Raw genomic sequence first — 15,110 nt, forward strand, 5'->3', positions numbered from 1 at the left:
GGGGAGAGAGAGAGAGAGAGAGAGAGAGAGAGAGAGAGAGAGAGAGAGAGAGAGAGAAGGAAAAAAAAGTAGGAGAGAGAGGCATTTGTGGTGTTGGGGGAAATGGTTCTTAAAAAATTGTATAGTCAGTGGAAAATGGAATTATTTTTGCTTTTTAAATAAATTGCTTATGCTGCTCTGCCAAAATAAGCACTGATTACAAAATCATCCCATTTACCTCTATTATTAATCCTTCCAAATTTAAAACCTCAGCTCTTGTAGCCTGAATGCCAGCTGTGAGAAAAGCAGAGCCACGTACAATAGTTATGGCGAAGTTTACAGAGCCACTCGGTCACCCTCCGCTGTACACTACAGCTGATGGACATTTCCGGGGACTTCCAAAGTGGGGCTCCAAAGGTGGGGTCATTTTTAGGGGAGGGCTTAAGATGAGAAGAAATCTGCGGCCAAACTGAATGAGCCTCGAAACTGCCGGATTGGGAATCACCTGGTTCAATCCTCTCACTTTGCAGCAAAGGAAATTCAAATCCAGTAGAGGTCAAGGGATTTGCTCCAGGTCAAGGGATTTGCTTCAAATCAAGGGGGCAGTAAAAAGCAGCAGGCTCCGAACCTAGGCCTGGGTTCAGAGCCTGCTGTTTTTTACTCTGTGTGTGTGTGTGTGTGTGTGTTTGTGTGTGTGTGTGTATTTACACACACAGATAAAGATATAGATGTCCATGCATATCTATCTATTGTTTTTTTAGGTCCCCCAAACATGCTCAGAACTTTTTTCTGGTGGGGTGGCATGTCTTGCATGTGTCTGTTCTCTGACAAGGAAAGTAGACAGCAAATGCAGAGGTTAAATCAAACCCATTAGATTCCTTTTCATCCTTTAAAGATCAACTTCTCTATAATGTTTTCTAAGACATTCTTTTGTGGGTAAAAAAGCCCCTTCACCCTTTGTCTTCCCATTCTTCAATAGGCTTTTCAAGTAAACATCAAAAAATTCTAACATGAGCAATGTCTGTCCAAACTATATGGACAGCAGCTCGATGACACCCAATGCACTTTGCCCAAACATTACATCTCTCCCCAGCACAATACTTTATACACAGATGGTGTTTAGTAAATGTTTGTTGTTTTGATTATCTTAGGATGGAGTAGAAGAAATATTCCTTGCGTTTCTACCATTAAAAGCTGGGTCCCAATCTCAGTCTAACAACTGTCTAGTTCTTTTCAATTCCAGATTTTTGCTTTCCACTTGTAAATCTGTTTTTGTAATACATTTATTTATCTGGACAGATCAGAGTTGGGCAGGCTGAAGTCCTGAGATCAACCATATTACTTGTTAACCTGGCACTAACTGACCCAACTTTCAAGCTTCCCTGGATAAGAGCATGCAAGACTGTGCTGAAGAAAGCCTGAAAAGATAAGCCAGTAAGGATTTTTAGAATTAGACAAGCACAAATCCTCCCATGCCAGGACTGTCCTTAATTTCATTTTTCAAACTAAATCATCTTGAAATATACCATAGTACTTGAACTTTCTGGTAGAAAATACATTATTCTTTCAAGTACAAAATTAATGGCCAGTTAGGATAAATAATTTCCAGGGTTAGAAGACCTATAATTATAGGACTTATGCTTACATAAATGCAGTTTTAAAAGCCTTTTGGTACTTATTCTGCAAATATTTTCATTTGTAAGAATAAAACAAAATTTATTTGAAAAAAACTAGCCACTTAGAAAAGAATCAAATGTACCCTCTGGTTTTATCTCATGACTATACTTCAGAATTTATTGGAATTTCCTCACAGTTCTTAACAGTTGCAAAAGCAACTTTATGCAACAACATGGATGATGATGCTTAGAAAGCTAGAGCAAACCCAAAATATTCCTCTTAATATATGTTTTATATTTTACAAACTAACTTCAAGTCATACTTTACAAAGTAAGTGCTTTGAAATTCTTGGGTAAAATTTCAACTCTTAGAAAAACACCTCATTTACAAATTTGATTTTTTTTTGAAAATCAAAACAACTGCTTAAGTGATTTTCAACAGACAAATAATGGTGTTTTAATAATAAAACTTGATATTTAATTCCTACCATAAAATCTTGATACTTACTCATCCCAATAGAACCTCTCACTGTACAAGTGGCAAAGAAGCCAAAGAAATCTTGTTAAATTCATTACTAAATCACTGCCAATAGCTTTTGGCCAGCTCCTCTCTCTAAAAAAGAAGAAAAGATCTGTTGGCTGTTTTGCTATGCTACCTGCTAAGTTTCAATCTATTGATTTATTTGAATATCAACGTCTCTTGGAGGTTTTGTCCTCAAAGTTTCAGAGAGCAATAGGGTTTTTCAATAGATTAGGGGGTTAGTGGGGAGTGGGGGAGGAAGGGTAGAGGAGAGAAAAGCAGAAGAGAAAGAAGAGGAAGGGAAGGTAGGGAAAGAAAAGGGGTGGTGGTGGGGGAAACAGGACAGATCTTAGACAAGTCTGAATTAGAGAAGTAGGCAGAGAGGGGAAAAATGAGGTCCAGGGCAAGTTACACACACACACACACACACACACACGCATGTGTGTGTGTGTGTGCGCTCTGTCTCCCTCCCTCTCTCCTTTCTTGTATCTCTCTTCTTCTTTCTCTCTCCCCCTCTTACATTTCTCTTCTCCTTTCTCTTCTTCCTCTCTTGTTTCTCACTCCTTTTCTTCTTTCTATCCCTCCTCTCTCCTTTCTTTTCTCTCTTTCTTCTCTTCCTCTCCTTCCCTCCCCTTGCCACTTTGGAATCCTTTCCCTGTCTGAAGCTCCCAGTCCAAATAAGTCCTTTGTTTCCTGGCTCTGCCTTCCCGCTACCTTTTCAAAAAGGGCACTGGAAAGAAACTGGGAAAAAAAAAAGAAACTGAAAAAGCCTGGAGCAGCCCAGCCTTCACCCCGTACTCCTAGCAGTCAGGAATGTGGGGTGCAGGGGAAAGGCAGGAAGTGCCAGTGGCAGGTGGCCAAGTTACTCTTCAGTAGAATGACTGGTCAGGCACAACTTTCAAACAATTCCAGATATATGAAAATAATTTCAAAACTCCACAAAGAAGGGCATGCCACACTCTCCCAAGGAAACATATTACAATATTCAAGAACTTTCACTGTTGGGGAATTCATTATACCGAGTCTCTTAGATTGCATTCGGCTGCATAATTTTACCTATTTAAAATGTGGGAGAGAACAAGGCAAATTCTGGAGGTTGCTGCAAATTTTGGCAGGCTGAAAAAATTTCAAATTACTTGTACAACCATGTTCAAACCATCACTCCCCATCTAACAGTTTCAAAGATTTGCTCTTCTCCTTATAGTTTTACATCTCCTTACTAAAATCTGTCTTCCTAATTTTATCCCTTATTTTGAAACATACATTTTTCCATTCTAGCCAAAACTACTCTTCATTCCCTGAATCAACCAACAATTATTTATTTTCTATTATGTGCTATTGGAATTACAAGTAATGAATGAAACAATCCCTACTAACTGGTACCTACCTGTATAACTTTAAGCACATCACTATCATCCAAGGCCTTAGTTTCCTCATTTCCTTCAAGCAAGTAGCATCACCACCCCCCCACCTCCCATTCAGAAATAATTTTTTACACGTTATATATTTACTTATCTCTGTTATTGTTTCAATAGCATGTAAACTCAAGGAGGACAAAGACCATCTAACTTTTATCTTTGAGTGTCTATGCCTAAGACAATGATAATCTTTTTAGATGGGACCAGTATGAATTGGTGGCTGGGCTTACTTATGGGTCATCTTGTCTCTGAAGAAAAGCCCTTTACCACTTATGACACTACTCCTCACCTAGAATTGATGCTCAATATGTACATTCTAAATTATTGAAATAATATTCCAGGCAAGATTGGATTTGAGGGTCTCTAGGGTCCCTTATTGTATAAAAGCCTCAGGCACTTACCATTGATGTGACTGAATTGGTATTATCTTTTCATGATATAGTCATGCCTTGTCTCCTGACCAGGGTAAGTCATTTAGTTGTAGCTATGAAATCAGATCTAGAGTGGTCTTTGGAAATAATCTAGTTCAAACCCCCTATTATTTAAAATGAGGAAACAGAAGACCAAGAGAGGGGAATAAAGCTTGTGGTCATACAGTCATCAGAGTAGAGGAACACTTTACATTACACTTTCCTATATCACCAACAGAATAAATTCTCAAACATGTGCTGTTTCATATCCTGATAATTTAAACTCCTAAACAAACTTGTAAAAAATCTGAAATGGAAAAAAAGATAGGGAATGACAAAAAGCATAATTACATATATGTTTTACAAGATTGCACATATATAACCTTGCTCCCTTCTTAGGAAGGGGAGAGGAGAGGGAGAGAGAAAATTTGGAAGTCAAAATTTGTATTTAAAAACTGAATGTTAAAAATTATTTTTTATATGTAATTGGAAAAAATAAAATACTACCTACTGAGGGGGGTATAAAGCATCAATATAAAATTTTTTAAAAGAAAAGATTAGGTGATGGCATAAGCATAATCAAGTAGCTGACAAATGATAGGAACTTCGCCTGCCACAATCATTTTCTTGACTTCTATCATTCCAGGTAATGAAATACAAAATATTAAGTTTTAACTAAAATTCTTGAAAGATAAGAATTTTGGAAAATATCTTGGATTAAAAGGGTTGTTTTGAGTTTTTTTTGAGGGGGAATCCTAAATAGGTGGGATTCTTTATTCTTCACTAAAATTATGTCCAAAGAAAGGAAAATCAAGAGAATTTCTTTTTTTTTCACTATGGAAAGAAGATCATTCATTATCTTTTGTTCTGCTTGCTCCTTAACCCAATTGGATAAAAAAGGAACTGTGAAGCTTCTAACTATTTCAAAAAGTTTTGGATATGCTCTGGGGAATGAATCAGATGAAATATGACACTTAAGGACACAAAGGAATATAAAGAAAACAGGAACTACCAGGACAATGAGTGCAAGCAACAGTGCCATCTCGTGGTGACCATCTTACAAGTACAATCATGTAGGAAGTTCAACTAACACAAGAGAACAGAGTCTATAAACAAACATCATATGGCCCCAACTCCTCATTTGGAGGGTAAGGATACTGTCCCCCCAAAAACTAGCCAGTAACCTTTAAAAAAAGTGACACCTAAATAAATGTTACAAATGAGAATGTTTAACTTCGATTTCTTTCGTTTGTCCTTTTTCTTTTCAACTGGGTAGGGTTTTTTTAGTTATCCATTTTACCATTTCAGTAATTTTTTGTAAAAATTACTCAGTCATACCAGAAATTGTATCAACAGTAATATCTACAATTTTCATACAATCCAATAATAGAATATAAAAGTTATTCAAAATAAGACTCTACTTGTCATTGTCTACTAGTTAACAGTAATTTCTTGATCTTTTTTATTATTAACAATACTTACCTCATTAAATATACTTAATCGAGGCAACAAATTAGGCATGTTTACACAGCAGTAGTCAATACAAGATCTCTTTGAACTCAAGTTTCTCAACAAGCTATTGTCTCAAAAGGGCTTTCAAACATTACATTGTTCTTATCAATCTGTGTTAGTTTTTCTTGGTTTTAAAAACTAAACTAGAGATGTAAGGTCCGAGAAAGTTCTATGTTTGATGAAATATGCAAATACACAAGATGATATGAATTACTTCAAATAAATTCTAACTTGTGTTAGATTTTTTTCCTAAAATAAGAGAACACAGCATTTGGCCTCCTCAAAATGAAAAGTACTTTATTAAGATCAAAAGTATTCCCTTTTAATTCTATGAGATGGGGAAAAGAAAAATATTCACTTTCTCAGTTTAAAGATTTTTTTTTTTGTTTTTAGTTTTTGTTTTTTGCAAGGCAATGGGTTTTAAGTGACTTGCCAAAGGTCACAAAACTAGGTAATTATTAAGTGTCTGAGGCCAAATTTGAACTCAGATCCTCCTGATTCCAGGGCTGGTGCTCTATCCACTGTACCACCTAGCTGACCCTAAATTTTTTTGTTGTTGTTGTTAATAACGAATATATATATAGATATATAGATATAGATATAGATATAGATATAGATATAGATATATAGATATAGATATAGTGATTCCCTCAGAAAATAAAATTAAAAGAAAATAGAAAGTCAAAAAGACGATTGGTTCAGCTTCATTAGATTCACTGTCTGATTTCCTTTGGTCTCAGTTCATATTATAAATTGTTTTTTAATGTTTTCATGGCTAAGTCCATGAAACCTTAGGGACATAGACTGTCTCATACCTCTTTGGATCCCCACTGAGATAAATGTTTAATAATGAAAACCTAAATTTGAGGAGTACTAAAAAATGTCTATTTTCATGGCTGTTTTGAATTCTTTGGAAAGGTCATGTGAAATAGAATGAGGTTCCATGTTCCCAGTAACAAGCCCTGTGACTGAACAAATCTCTGGAAGCTTCTGTTTTCTTAAGGCATTATATAAGGATAATCATCACCATCACTATCATCTTCAGCATCCCTTAACCAGGCTGCTGTGACAAATGACAAAATACTCTGAATATTTATAAATGATCTCAGGATATCAGATCCAATCATCTCTGCAGAGTAACCACTGACTGTGAGAGAGATGAGATCTAGAGGGTAAAAACTAATGGAAGGAAGCTACAGAAAATCAAATTTTAGCTTATAGATGAAACCGTGGCATAGAATAGACTGCTTAAAGAAGGTGGAGATTTTAATTTGAGGAGATTTAAAGAGGAGGAAAGAAGAGATTGAAGAATTCACCACTAAGATTTGAAGAGCTCTCCTCTGCAACAGGGATTAAATTTAAATCTCTGTAGGTAGGAGGGAGGATTTAGGACAACAGCAAAGTAATTACAAACAATAGTTGATTTATTAATAGCTGTTAAGCATAGTGCTAAGCCTGGGAGATACAAAAAGAGACAAAATTCAGTTCCTGCTCTCAAGAACCTTTCCATGGAATGGTATGCAAACAAATATACAGAATAAATGGGAAATAAGGGGGAAAAAGGGAAAGGCCTGGAATTAAGAGGGGTAAGGGAAAACAGACATCAGTATAATTAGATAGGCTTAGGGACTAAATCAATGATTTCATGAGTGTGGAGAATTTCAGGAGAGGAACTAAGCAAAGAGAAGTCAAGTCCCTTATCATGAGACAAAAGAACCTTTCCTCTCCTCCTCCTCCTCTCCCCTCCCCTTTCTACTTACTTCCTTTCCTCCCTCACTCCTCTATTCTACACTGCCTCTAATAAAATTAAAATTGTCCCAAAATGAAACAGGCTGCATCCTAAAGTAGCAAGATCCTTTATCAATGGACATGGCCAAACATGGCTAGATAACTATTTTGTCAGAATGTCAAAGAAAACATTTGACCCTACAGATAAGATGTCCTCTGGGGTCCCCTCCAACTCCAGAACCTAAGGCAGAAAAGCAGTAATACCAAAGATACTGAGTTGCCTCCCTTCAAATATAAAGATGAAAAATTCTTTTTCTGGTGGTGAAGATGCGAAGTACCCACTTAGGCACACTCTTCTGTCTGGTTCCCCTTAAGACCCAAGACATGGATTTGGGAGGAAAATAGCTGCAGTTGGAAATGGATGTAATCCATGACCATGGAACAAAAAAAAATCTTATTTACCAAAGGGGTTAGATTTAACACAGAAAGGGCCAAAGCGGAGAATATTCCACGAGAACGTACTTGGATTATTTGGGCACAGAGATTTCCATCCTGGCATTCATTTTAGCATGACATTTTACCCAAAGGAATCCACAGGTCCAGAATGCAACAGTCAGGAGAAATGCATGGGGGGGCAGGGATCATGGGAGGGATCATTTAAAATGTTTTACTAGTGAAAAAGTAAAAAACAAAACAACAATAACCAAAGAGTGCTGTGACTATGAAGGAACCCTCTTGTAATTTCCAAGAACAGCCCCCAAAGGACATTATCTCAGAAGGTTATATCTTTTCCTCTATTTCCACTCAAAGAAACAAACAATTGGGGAGTGAGGAGGTGGTGGGGAGGGGAGATAAAAGACAGCATGGATTTCTCCAGCAGTCAGAAACACCAGTTGAAAAAGGAATGGCCCAGGCTGGAGAATAGACCTGGTTGCTGGGGAAACACATGTTGCTTTTTCCAGGCACTTAAGCTGCTTAGAGGAACAGTATTTTTGGAGGACACTCTCCGCCTCCCCTCTCCCATTCAAGTTCTTCTTCCCACTCCCCCTCTTCCTTCTCCAAAGGCTGGGAAAGTGGGAGATGAGAGTCAGGGTGGGAGGGGGAAGGGGAAACAGTAAAAGGCTCGTTTATATTTTGTTCGACAGACAAGTGAGGTGGGTAGCATGGAGATTTAAGAACATGTGTCTGAGCATTCCAAAACTAGTTTGGAAGGCTGATAGGACGGGAAACATCCTGCTGCATCCTGATAGTTAGAAATACTTGGCAACAGACGTACATTCAAGGGTTTGTGGGATACGATGAGAAAGTAGCTGGGATATTCTTGGCAGTCTAAGACCTCAAAAACCATCTTGAAAATAGTTTTCTAAAACACTTCTCACACAAATTAAATCAGATTTAAATAACTGGGCAAAAATCAACTGCTCATGGATAGGGAGAGCTAATATAATAAAAATGACAATTCTACCAAAACTAAACTACCTGTTTAGTGCCATACCAATCAGAATTCCAAAAACTTACTTTAATGAGTTGGAAAAAGTTGTAAGTAAATTCAAATGGAGAAATAAGAAGTCAAGAATTTCCAGGGATTCAAAAAAAAAAAAGTGCAAAAGAAAGGGGCTTAGCCCTACCTGATCTAAAATTATATTATAAAGCATCAGTCATCAAAATTGTCTGGTATTGGCTAAGAAATAGAGTGATGGACCAGTGGAATAAACTAGGAGCAATAGCAGGAAAATCTGCTGTTTGATAAACACAAGGAGTCCAGCTATTGGGATAAAAACTCCCTGATAAAAACTTCTGGGAAAATTGGAAGTTAGTATGGAAGAAACTTAGATTAGACCAACACCTCACTCCCTATACCAAGATAAGATCCAAATGGATACAGGATTTAGACATTAAAAAAAAAATACTATAAGCAAATTAGAAGATCAAGGAGTAGTTTACCTGTCAGAACTATGGAAAGGGGAGCAGTTTATGACTAAAGAAGAGATGGAGAACATCACTAAAAACAAACCAGATGATTTCCATTACATTAAAGTAAAAAGCTTTTGCACAGAAAAAACCACTGTAACCAAGATCAAAAGAAATGAAGTAAACTGGGAAATAATCTTTACAATTAATGTTTCTGACCAAGGACTCATTTCTGAAATATACAGAGCACTGAGTCATATTTAAAAAAAAGCCATTCCCCAATTGACAAATAGTCAAAGGATATGCAAAGGCAATTTACAGAGATGAGGAGAACAAAGCAATCCATAGTCATATGAAAAATTTCTCCAAATCATTACTTATTAGAGAAATGCAAATTAAAGCTTCTCTGAGGTACCACCTCATACCTCTCAGATTGGCCAGTATGACCAGGAAGGATAATGATCATTGTTGGAAGGGTTTGGGGAAATCTGGGACACTATTACACTGTTGGTGGAGCTGTGAACTCATCCAGCCTTTCTGGAGAGAAATTTGTAACTATGCCCAAAGGGCAACAAAAATGTGCATACCCTTTGATCCAGCAATACTGGGTCTATACCCTGAAGAGATGATGAAAAAAAGTAAAAACATCACTTGTACAAAAATATTCATAGCAGCCCTGTTTGTGGTGGGAAAGAATTGGAAATTAAGTAAATGTCCTTCAGTTAGGGAATGGCTTAGCAAACTGTGGTATATGTATGTTATGGAACACTATTGTTCTATTAGAAACCAGGAGGGATGGGAATTCAGGGAAACCTGGAGGGATTTGCATGAACTGATGCTGAGTGAGATGAGCAGAACCAGAAAAACACTGTACACCCTAACAGCAACATGGGGGTGATGATCAACCTTAATGGACTCACTCATTCCATCAGTGCAACAATCAGGGACAATTTGGGGTTCTCTGCAATGGAGAATACTATCTGTATCCAGAGAAAGAACTGTGGAGTTTGAACAAAGACAAAGGACTATTACCTTAAATTTAGAAAAGAAAAACTGATATCTTATTGTCTGATCTTGCTCTCTCTCTCTTATACTTTATGTTTCTTCCTTAAGGATATGATTTCTCTCTCATCACACTCAATTTGGATCAATGCATACCATGGAAACAATGTAAAGACTGACAAACTACCTTCTGTGGGGGTGGGGGGAGAGGGAGGTAAGATTAGGGGAAAAATTGTAAAACTCAAATAAAATCTTTTTTTTTTTTGCAAGGCAAATGGGATTAAGTGGCTTGCCCAAGGCCACACAGCTAGGTAATTATTAAGTGTCTGAGGCTGGATTTGAACTCAGGTACTCCTGACTCCAGGGCTGGTGCTCTATCCACTGCACCACCTAGCTGCCCCTTAAATAAAATCTTTAACAAAAAAAAAAAGAAAATAGCTTTCTAAAGTAATACAAATATAAATTAGTACATATGTTCTTTTTAAAAAACTATCATCAATTCAACTAAATGTATAAAAATGATATATGATACCACTAAAGGAGATAACATAATAAATACTATTAATAATACTAAAGGCAAACAAGGATGCTGTTCAAAGTATTTTTCTATATATTATCTTCATTTATCCTATAAGGTAGGTAGTACAGATAGACTGTCTTCCTTTTATAAATAAGAAAGGTAAATCACAGAGAGTTTAAGTGGTTGCAATTATAAAGACAGAACAACAGTATTATACCAAGTCATCGAATTCCTGATACTGTGAGCATTCCACTGGTGCATACAGCTTCCCTAGAATGTGTCACTCAATGTGTTTGGGGCAATGTAATTTGACCCACAGCCATCACAGAATCATACCCTTAGAGATGGGTATGATTACCAATGAAGATCTGAGGCGCAGGGAATTTGAGATTTGTCCACCATCTCCCTCATGATAAATAGCCAAGTATAAATTTGTTTTTCCTAATGTACCCAGTAGAATATCTACTCTATATTTTAAAGACACAAATTCAAAAAGAATCATTACAATGAGAAAGAACTGTCAAATTCCTAATTCAAAATCACGAGTATAAACTTGTTGCTAAAGTTTGCATGGATATAAATAATCTTAATTTTCAATCACAAAAACTTTACAATTTTATGTTCACATTAATAGCTAATCCCAGAAAAATCCACTCTGCAATAGCACGTTATATTCTTTATTTGTGAAGGTGTTGATAATAGGACAGTTGATAATGCATAGAACTCAAAAAAAAAATTTTGCTCATAGCAATTAACTACAGCATGAAAAATTATACAGTTTAGGAACAGGCAGTAGGTAGGTGCCTGAGAAGCCCAGGGATGATGCCAAGATGAAGAGACAAACAAGAAATCTGAGCCACAAGGAGCAAGAGACAGCAGGAGAGAAGAAGCAACATAGGACAGTGGGGATGGTGCCAGAACTGCGTTGGGTTCTAATCTTGACTAGTCCTCTCTTAAAGCAAAACTCTTCCTTCATTCGAAAAATAGGAGGGGTGGGGTTTAGACTGAATGATCTTTAAAGGCCTTTCCAGCTCTCAGGCTCTGAGGACGAGAACCAGTCAATGCCAATAAGAGACCTGGCTGATTTCCAGTCCTCAGAAGGGGGAAGAGAAATATCAGATATGACTCCTCACTAGCCACCAGTTCTCTGAGGGAGAAGGCAGAGGGGATTTTTCATTAGCATCACAGATCTAAAGCTGGAAGGAACATCAGAGGTCATCTAGTCTTGTCCTCTCTATATTAAGGAATCTGAGGCCCAAGGAGGAGGAACAACAAATCCAAGGCCACAAAGTCACTTTGTGTTAGAGGACAGATGGTGGGACAGCCTGCGTACCTACTCCATGGGATGTTAACCCTTGCAATCAGGAAATGTTAAGAGGTTCTTTCCCCAAAAATGCTTTTCAGATAATAAATACTTATTTAATGTTTGCCAGACTTCCTGAAGGATCAGAATGGGAACATAAAACTTGAGGATAATTTTGGAAAAGGATCTCACCTGCTTGTGTGTGGTTGTTTAAGGCTAGAAAGCAGATATATTTAATTAAAGATTAAACTCAACCCAAGAGTATATTCTTTGGAACTACTTTTATGGTAAGTCTTACCTTCATATCTACTAGGAGAATCACACCCTTTCTGTGGAGTTGCCACTCGAAGGAAGATCTGTTGCCTCCATGAATGCCGCCGAGTCCGCAAAGGGCTCTCACTGTTACCATCATGGTGGTGTGTCTTCGATTCAAAGTCCCTATAATTATAGTATAATTGGTTTGTGATTAAGTAGAAGTCCTATAAATTAAGTTTTGGGGTTTTTTTTAAACCTTTGAATTATAAATTCCCCGTATATGTAAATACACAAATTAATCAGGATTTACTAAAGGTTTAAAATGAGCATGAACCCCAAAAGAATGAAGAACTACTTTTCTATAGATTGTTTTTCAAGTTCAGGGCTACCTACTACTATGCACATTACTTTGCAAAAAATTACTAAATATGGTTAAGTCTCGTTCTCAATGACATTCTGGAAAAGTGAAAACTCACAAGAATCAGTTAAATAATATGTCCATTTGTTGTGTTTTCTACACAATGGGTCACATCAATGTACTTTGCTTTGAACTGCACACTAGTGAAATAGTAGTTTATTTGGAGAAAATCACCTAGCACTAAAGTCATAGAATGAAGCACTTATAAATATTTTATGTTTGATGAATACTGCAATAACAATTGAATAAAACTATGACTTTGGCCATATGAGCCACTTTAAAATGAAGAACTGTGTTTAAATTTTTTTTTCTTCCAATGCAGATAACTGTTAGTCTCTCCCTTGACTATCTCATCTACTACTATTGTTTCAAGTATCATTTTTATACAACTGAAACCCAAATTTGTATATATCTTACCCCTATTTATCTTGAGTCATTATCCAGTATTTTCAAATATCTGATAGACATTTCAACCTGGAGAGTCTATTAACTTTATCAGGATCAGAGCTCACTCGTCTTTTCTCACAAAACCCACTTCTCCTTCCAACTTCTCTATTTCTGATGATGGTGCCACCGTCATCCCATTAAGCCTGGCTTAAAACTTCAGGATCCTGTCTTCCTTCTCCTACTCTGTCCTATCCACCCCAGTCACCAGATTCTATCGATTCTCTCCCCTCCAAAACCACTCTTATTCCAGTCTAAGAAGGCCCTCGCCATCTCTCCAGGATTACTGGAATAGGGCTTCATTAGCTTCCCTGCTTCTGGCCTCTTCCTTCTACAATTTGTCACTCAGCTACCAGCATAATCTTTCCCGTGCTCTCATTTGAACACGGCAGTCCTTTGTTCAAAACTCTTTGGTCACTCCCTCCAGTGTAGGTGAAATAACAAGTTTCTTAGCTTGGCATTCAAGGCCTACCACAATTTGGTCCCACCTTACATATCTAGATTTATTTCACATGACTCAATTCAACAAACATTTATTTATTCATTCATTCATTTATTTATTTTATTCATTTTATTTTATTTATTATTTTATTCATTTTATTTATTTTATTCATTTATTTTTGCAAGGCAAATGGGGTTAAGTGGCTTGCCCAAGGCCACACAGCTAGGTCATTATCAAGTGTCTGAGACCGGATTTGAACCCAGGTACTCCTGACTCCAGGGCCAGTGCTTTATCCACCGTGCCACCTAGCCGCCTCCCTCAACAAACATTTATTAAACACCATGATAGGTCCTGCATTTCCATTACAACTCTCCCTTCCCTCAGTGTAGACTAGTTGTTGATTGAGCTCATCCCAACCTCTGCTTCCTCCCTGTGTTCAGGGCCACCCAGCTCCTGGGTCATCTCCTCGACAAAGCTCTCCCTGCTACCACTTGTTAACATCCCCCCTCTTTGGGGATGATTTCTTTTGCTTTTCTCCCCTCTGCACCTCCAAACCTAGCACACACCTTGTGTGATAAACCCCAGACTGGTCATTCAACAAAGAAGGAGCAGGCACATGTAACTTTTGGACACACCACATAGTAAGAAAGCAATGGCTCAGTGATCAAAAAAGACAACCTCAAGTTCATTGTTCAACAACGTCACCAAAGGGCCAAACAACTTGCCTTGTCAAGTTTTGGGTCATTTTATGATAATGCAAGAATAAAGTGTGACTTGGTACTGGGATGATACTAAGATGCATGTAAAATTTATTTTTAAAAGTAACCCTGAAAATAAAAATACAATTAGTTGCTCTCGGTGGTTTAGTTTCATTAAATATCAAAAGCATAATTACCCCCATAATGCTTTTAGAATTCATTCAAAAATACAGTTATTAATGCTTAAGACTTCCAGCCTTGATAGCTATAGATAAAACCCTACCTTTTTGTGTTCCTAAAGTCAGAGGTGTTATTTTCATCTACAGGAGCCAAAAATTTTAGAAAATTTGGCACAGAGGAAGAAGAATGAAGTTTTTTCCGCAGGGCATTACGATAGGAGATGCTAAGAGTTCAGTTGAAAAAGTAGAGTTTAGGATAAAGAAATGTAAATATACAAGCATAAAAATACAAGCTTCAAAATAAGAGAAAAGCATTTGAGCTTCAATTCCAAGCAAGAGTAAAACAAGCAAGAAAATGAAAACTTTAACAATGTCATTTTTTTAAAGGATTCAGTTGAAAAAGTTCAACTGTGAATAAGTGGGGTGGGTAAGTTCATGTAATATAAAATACATGCCACAGTCTATCTCCCATTTATCTGTCTTTTCAACTAGAAAAATGTTAACACCATCCTTCTACCAGGAAGCCTCTCAGAAAGTATAAATGTGCAGGTCAAACAAGAGGCTGATAAGATGTCATTATTAGGCAGAGTGGAAAAAAGTGACAACTATTTTTAAAAACTGTTTGAGATCAGGACTATTTCCATCATTTCCTACTGTTCAATTAAAAACAAATTACTCATAATAACAGACTGAAATGCAATTAGGAACATGGATTCCTGGTAATTCTAAGATGGACATTTCTTCCATTTAGCAAC

The 15,110-nt window shown here is 37.0% G+C and overlaps 1 protein-coding gene across 1 annotated transcript in view; it reads right to left on the minus strand.

Annotated features, from left to right (window-relative positions):
* The window catches only part of TBC1D1 (TBC1 domain family member 1), a 252,928-nt gene that overhangs the window by 111,786 nt on the left and 126,032 nt on the right, over positions 1-15,110 (minus strand). Inside the window, exons 8-9 of the mRNA XM_074231584.1 lie at positions 14,460-14,586; positions 12,218-12,357 (exon numbers count right to left, since the gene is read on the minus strand). Coding sequence (XP_074087685.1) covers positions 12,218-12,357; positions 14,460-14,586 — 267 coding nt within the window. The remainder of the gene's footprint in view (positions 1-12,217; positions 12,358-14,459; positions 14,587-15,110) is intronic.

The sequence above is a fragment of the Macrotis lagotis genome, chromosome 3 (assembly GCF_037893015.1).
Source record: "Macrotis lagotis isolate mMagLag1 chromosome 3, bilby.v1.9.chrom.fasta, whole genome shotgun sequence".
Lineage (NCBI taxonomy): Eukaryota > Metazoa > Chordata > Mammalia > Peramelemorphia > Peramelidae > Macrotis > Macrotis lagotis.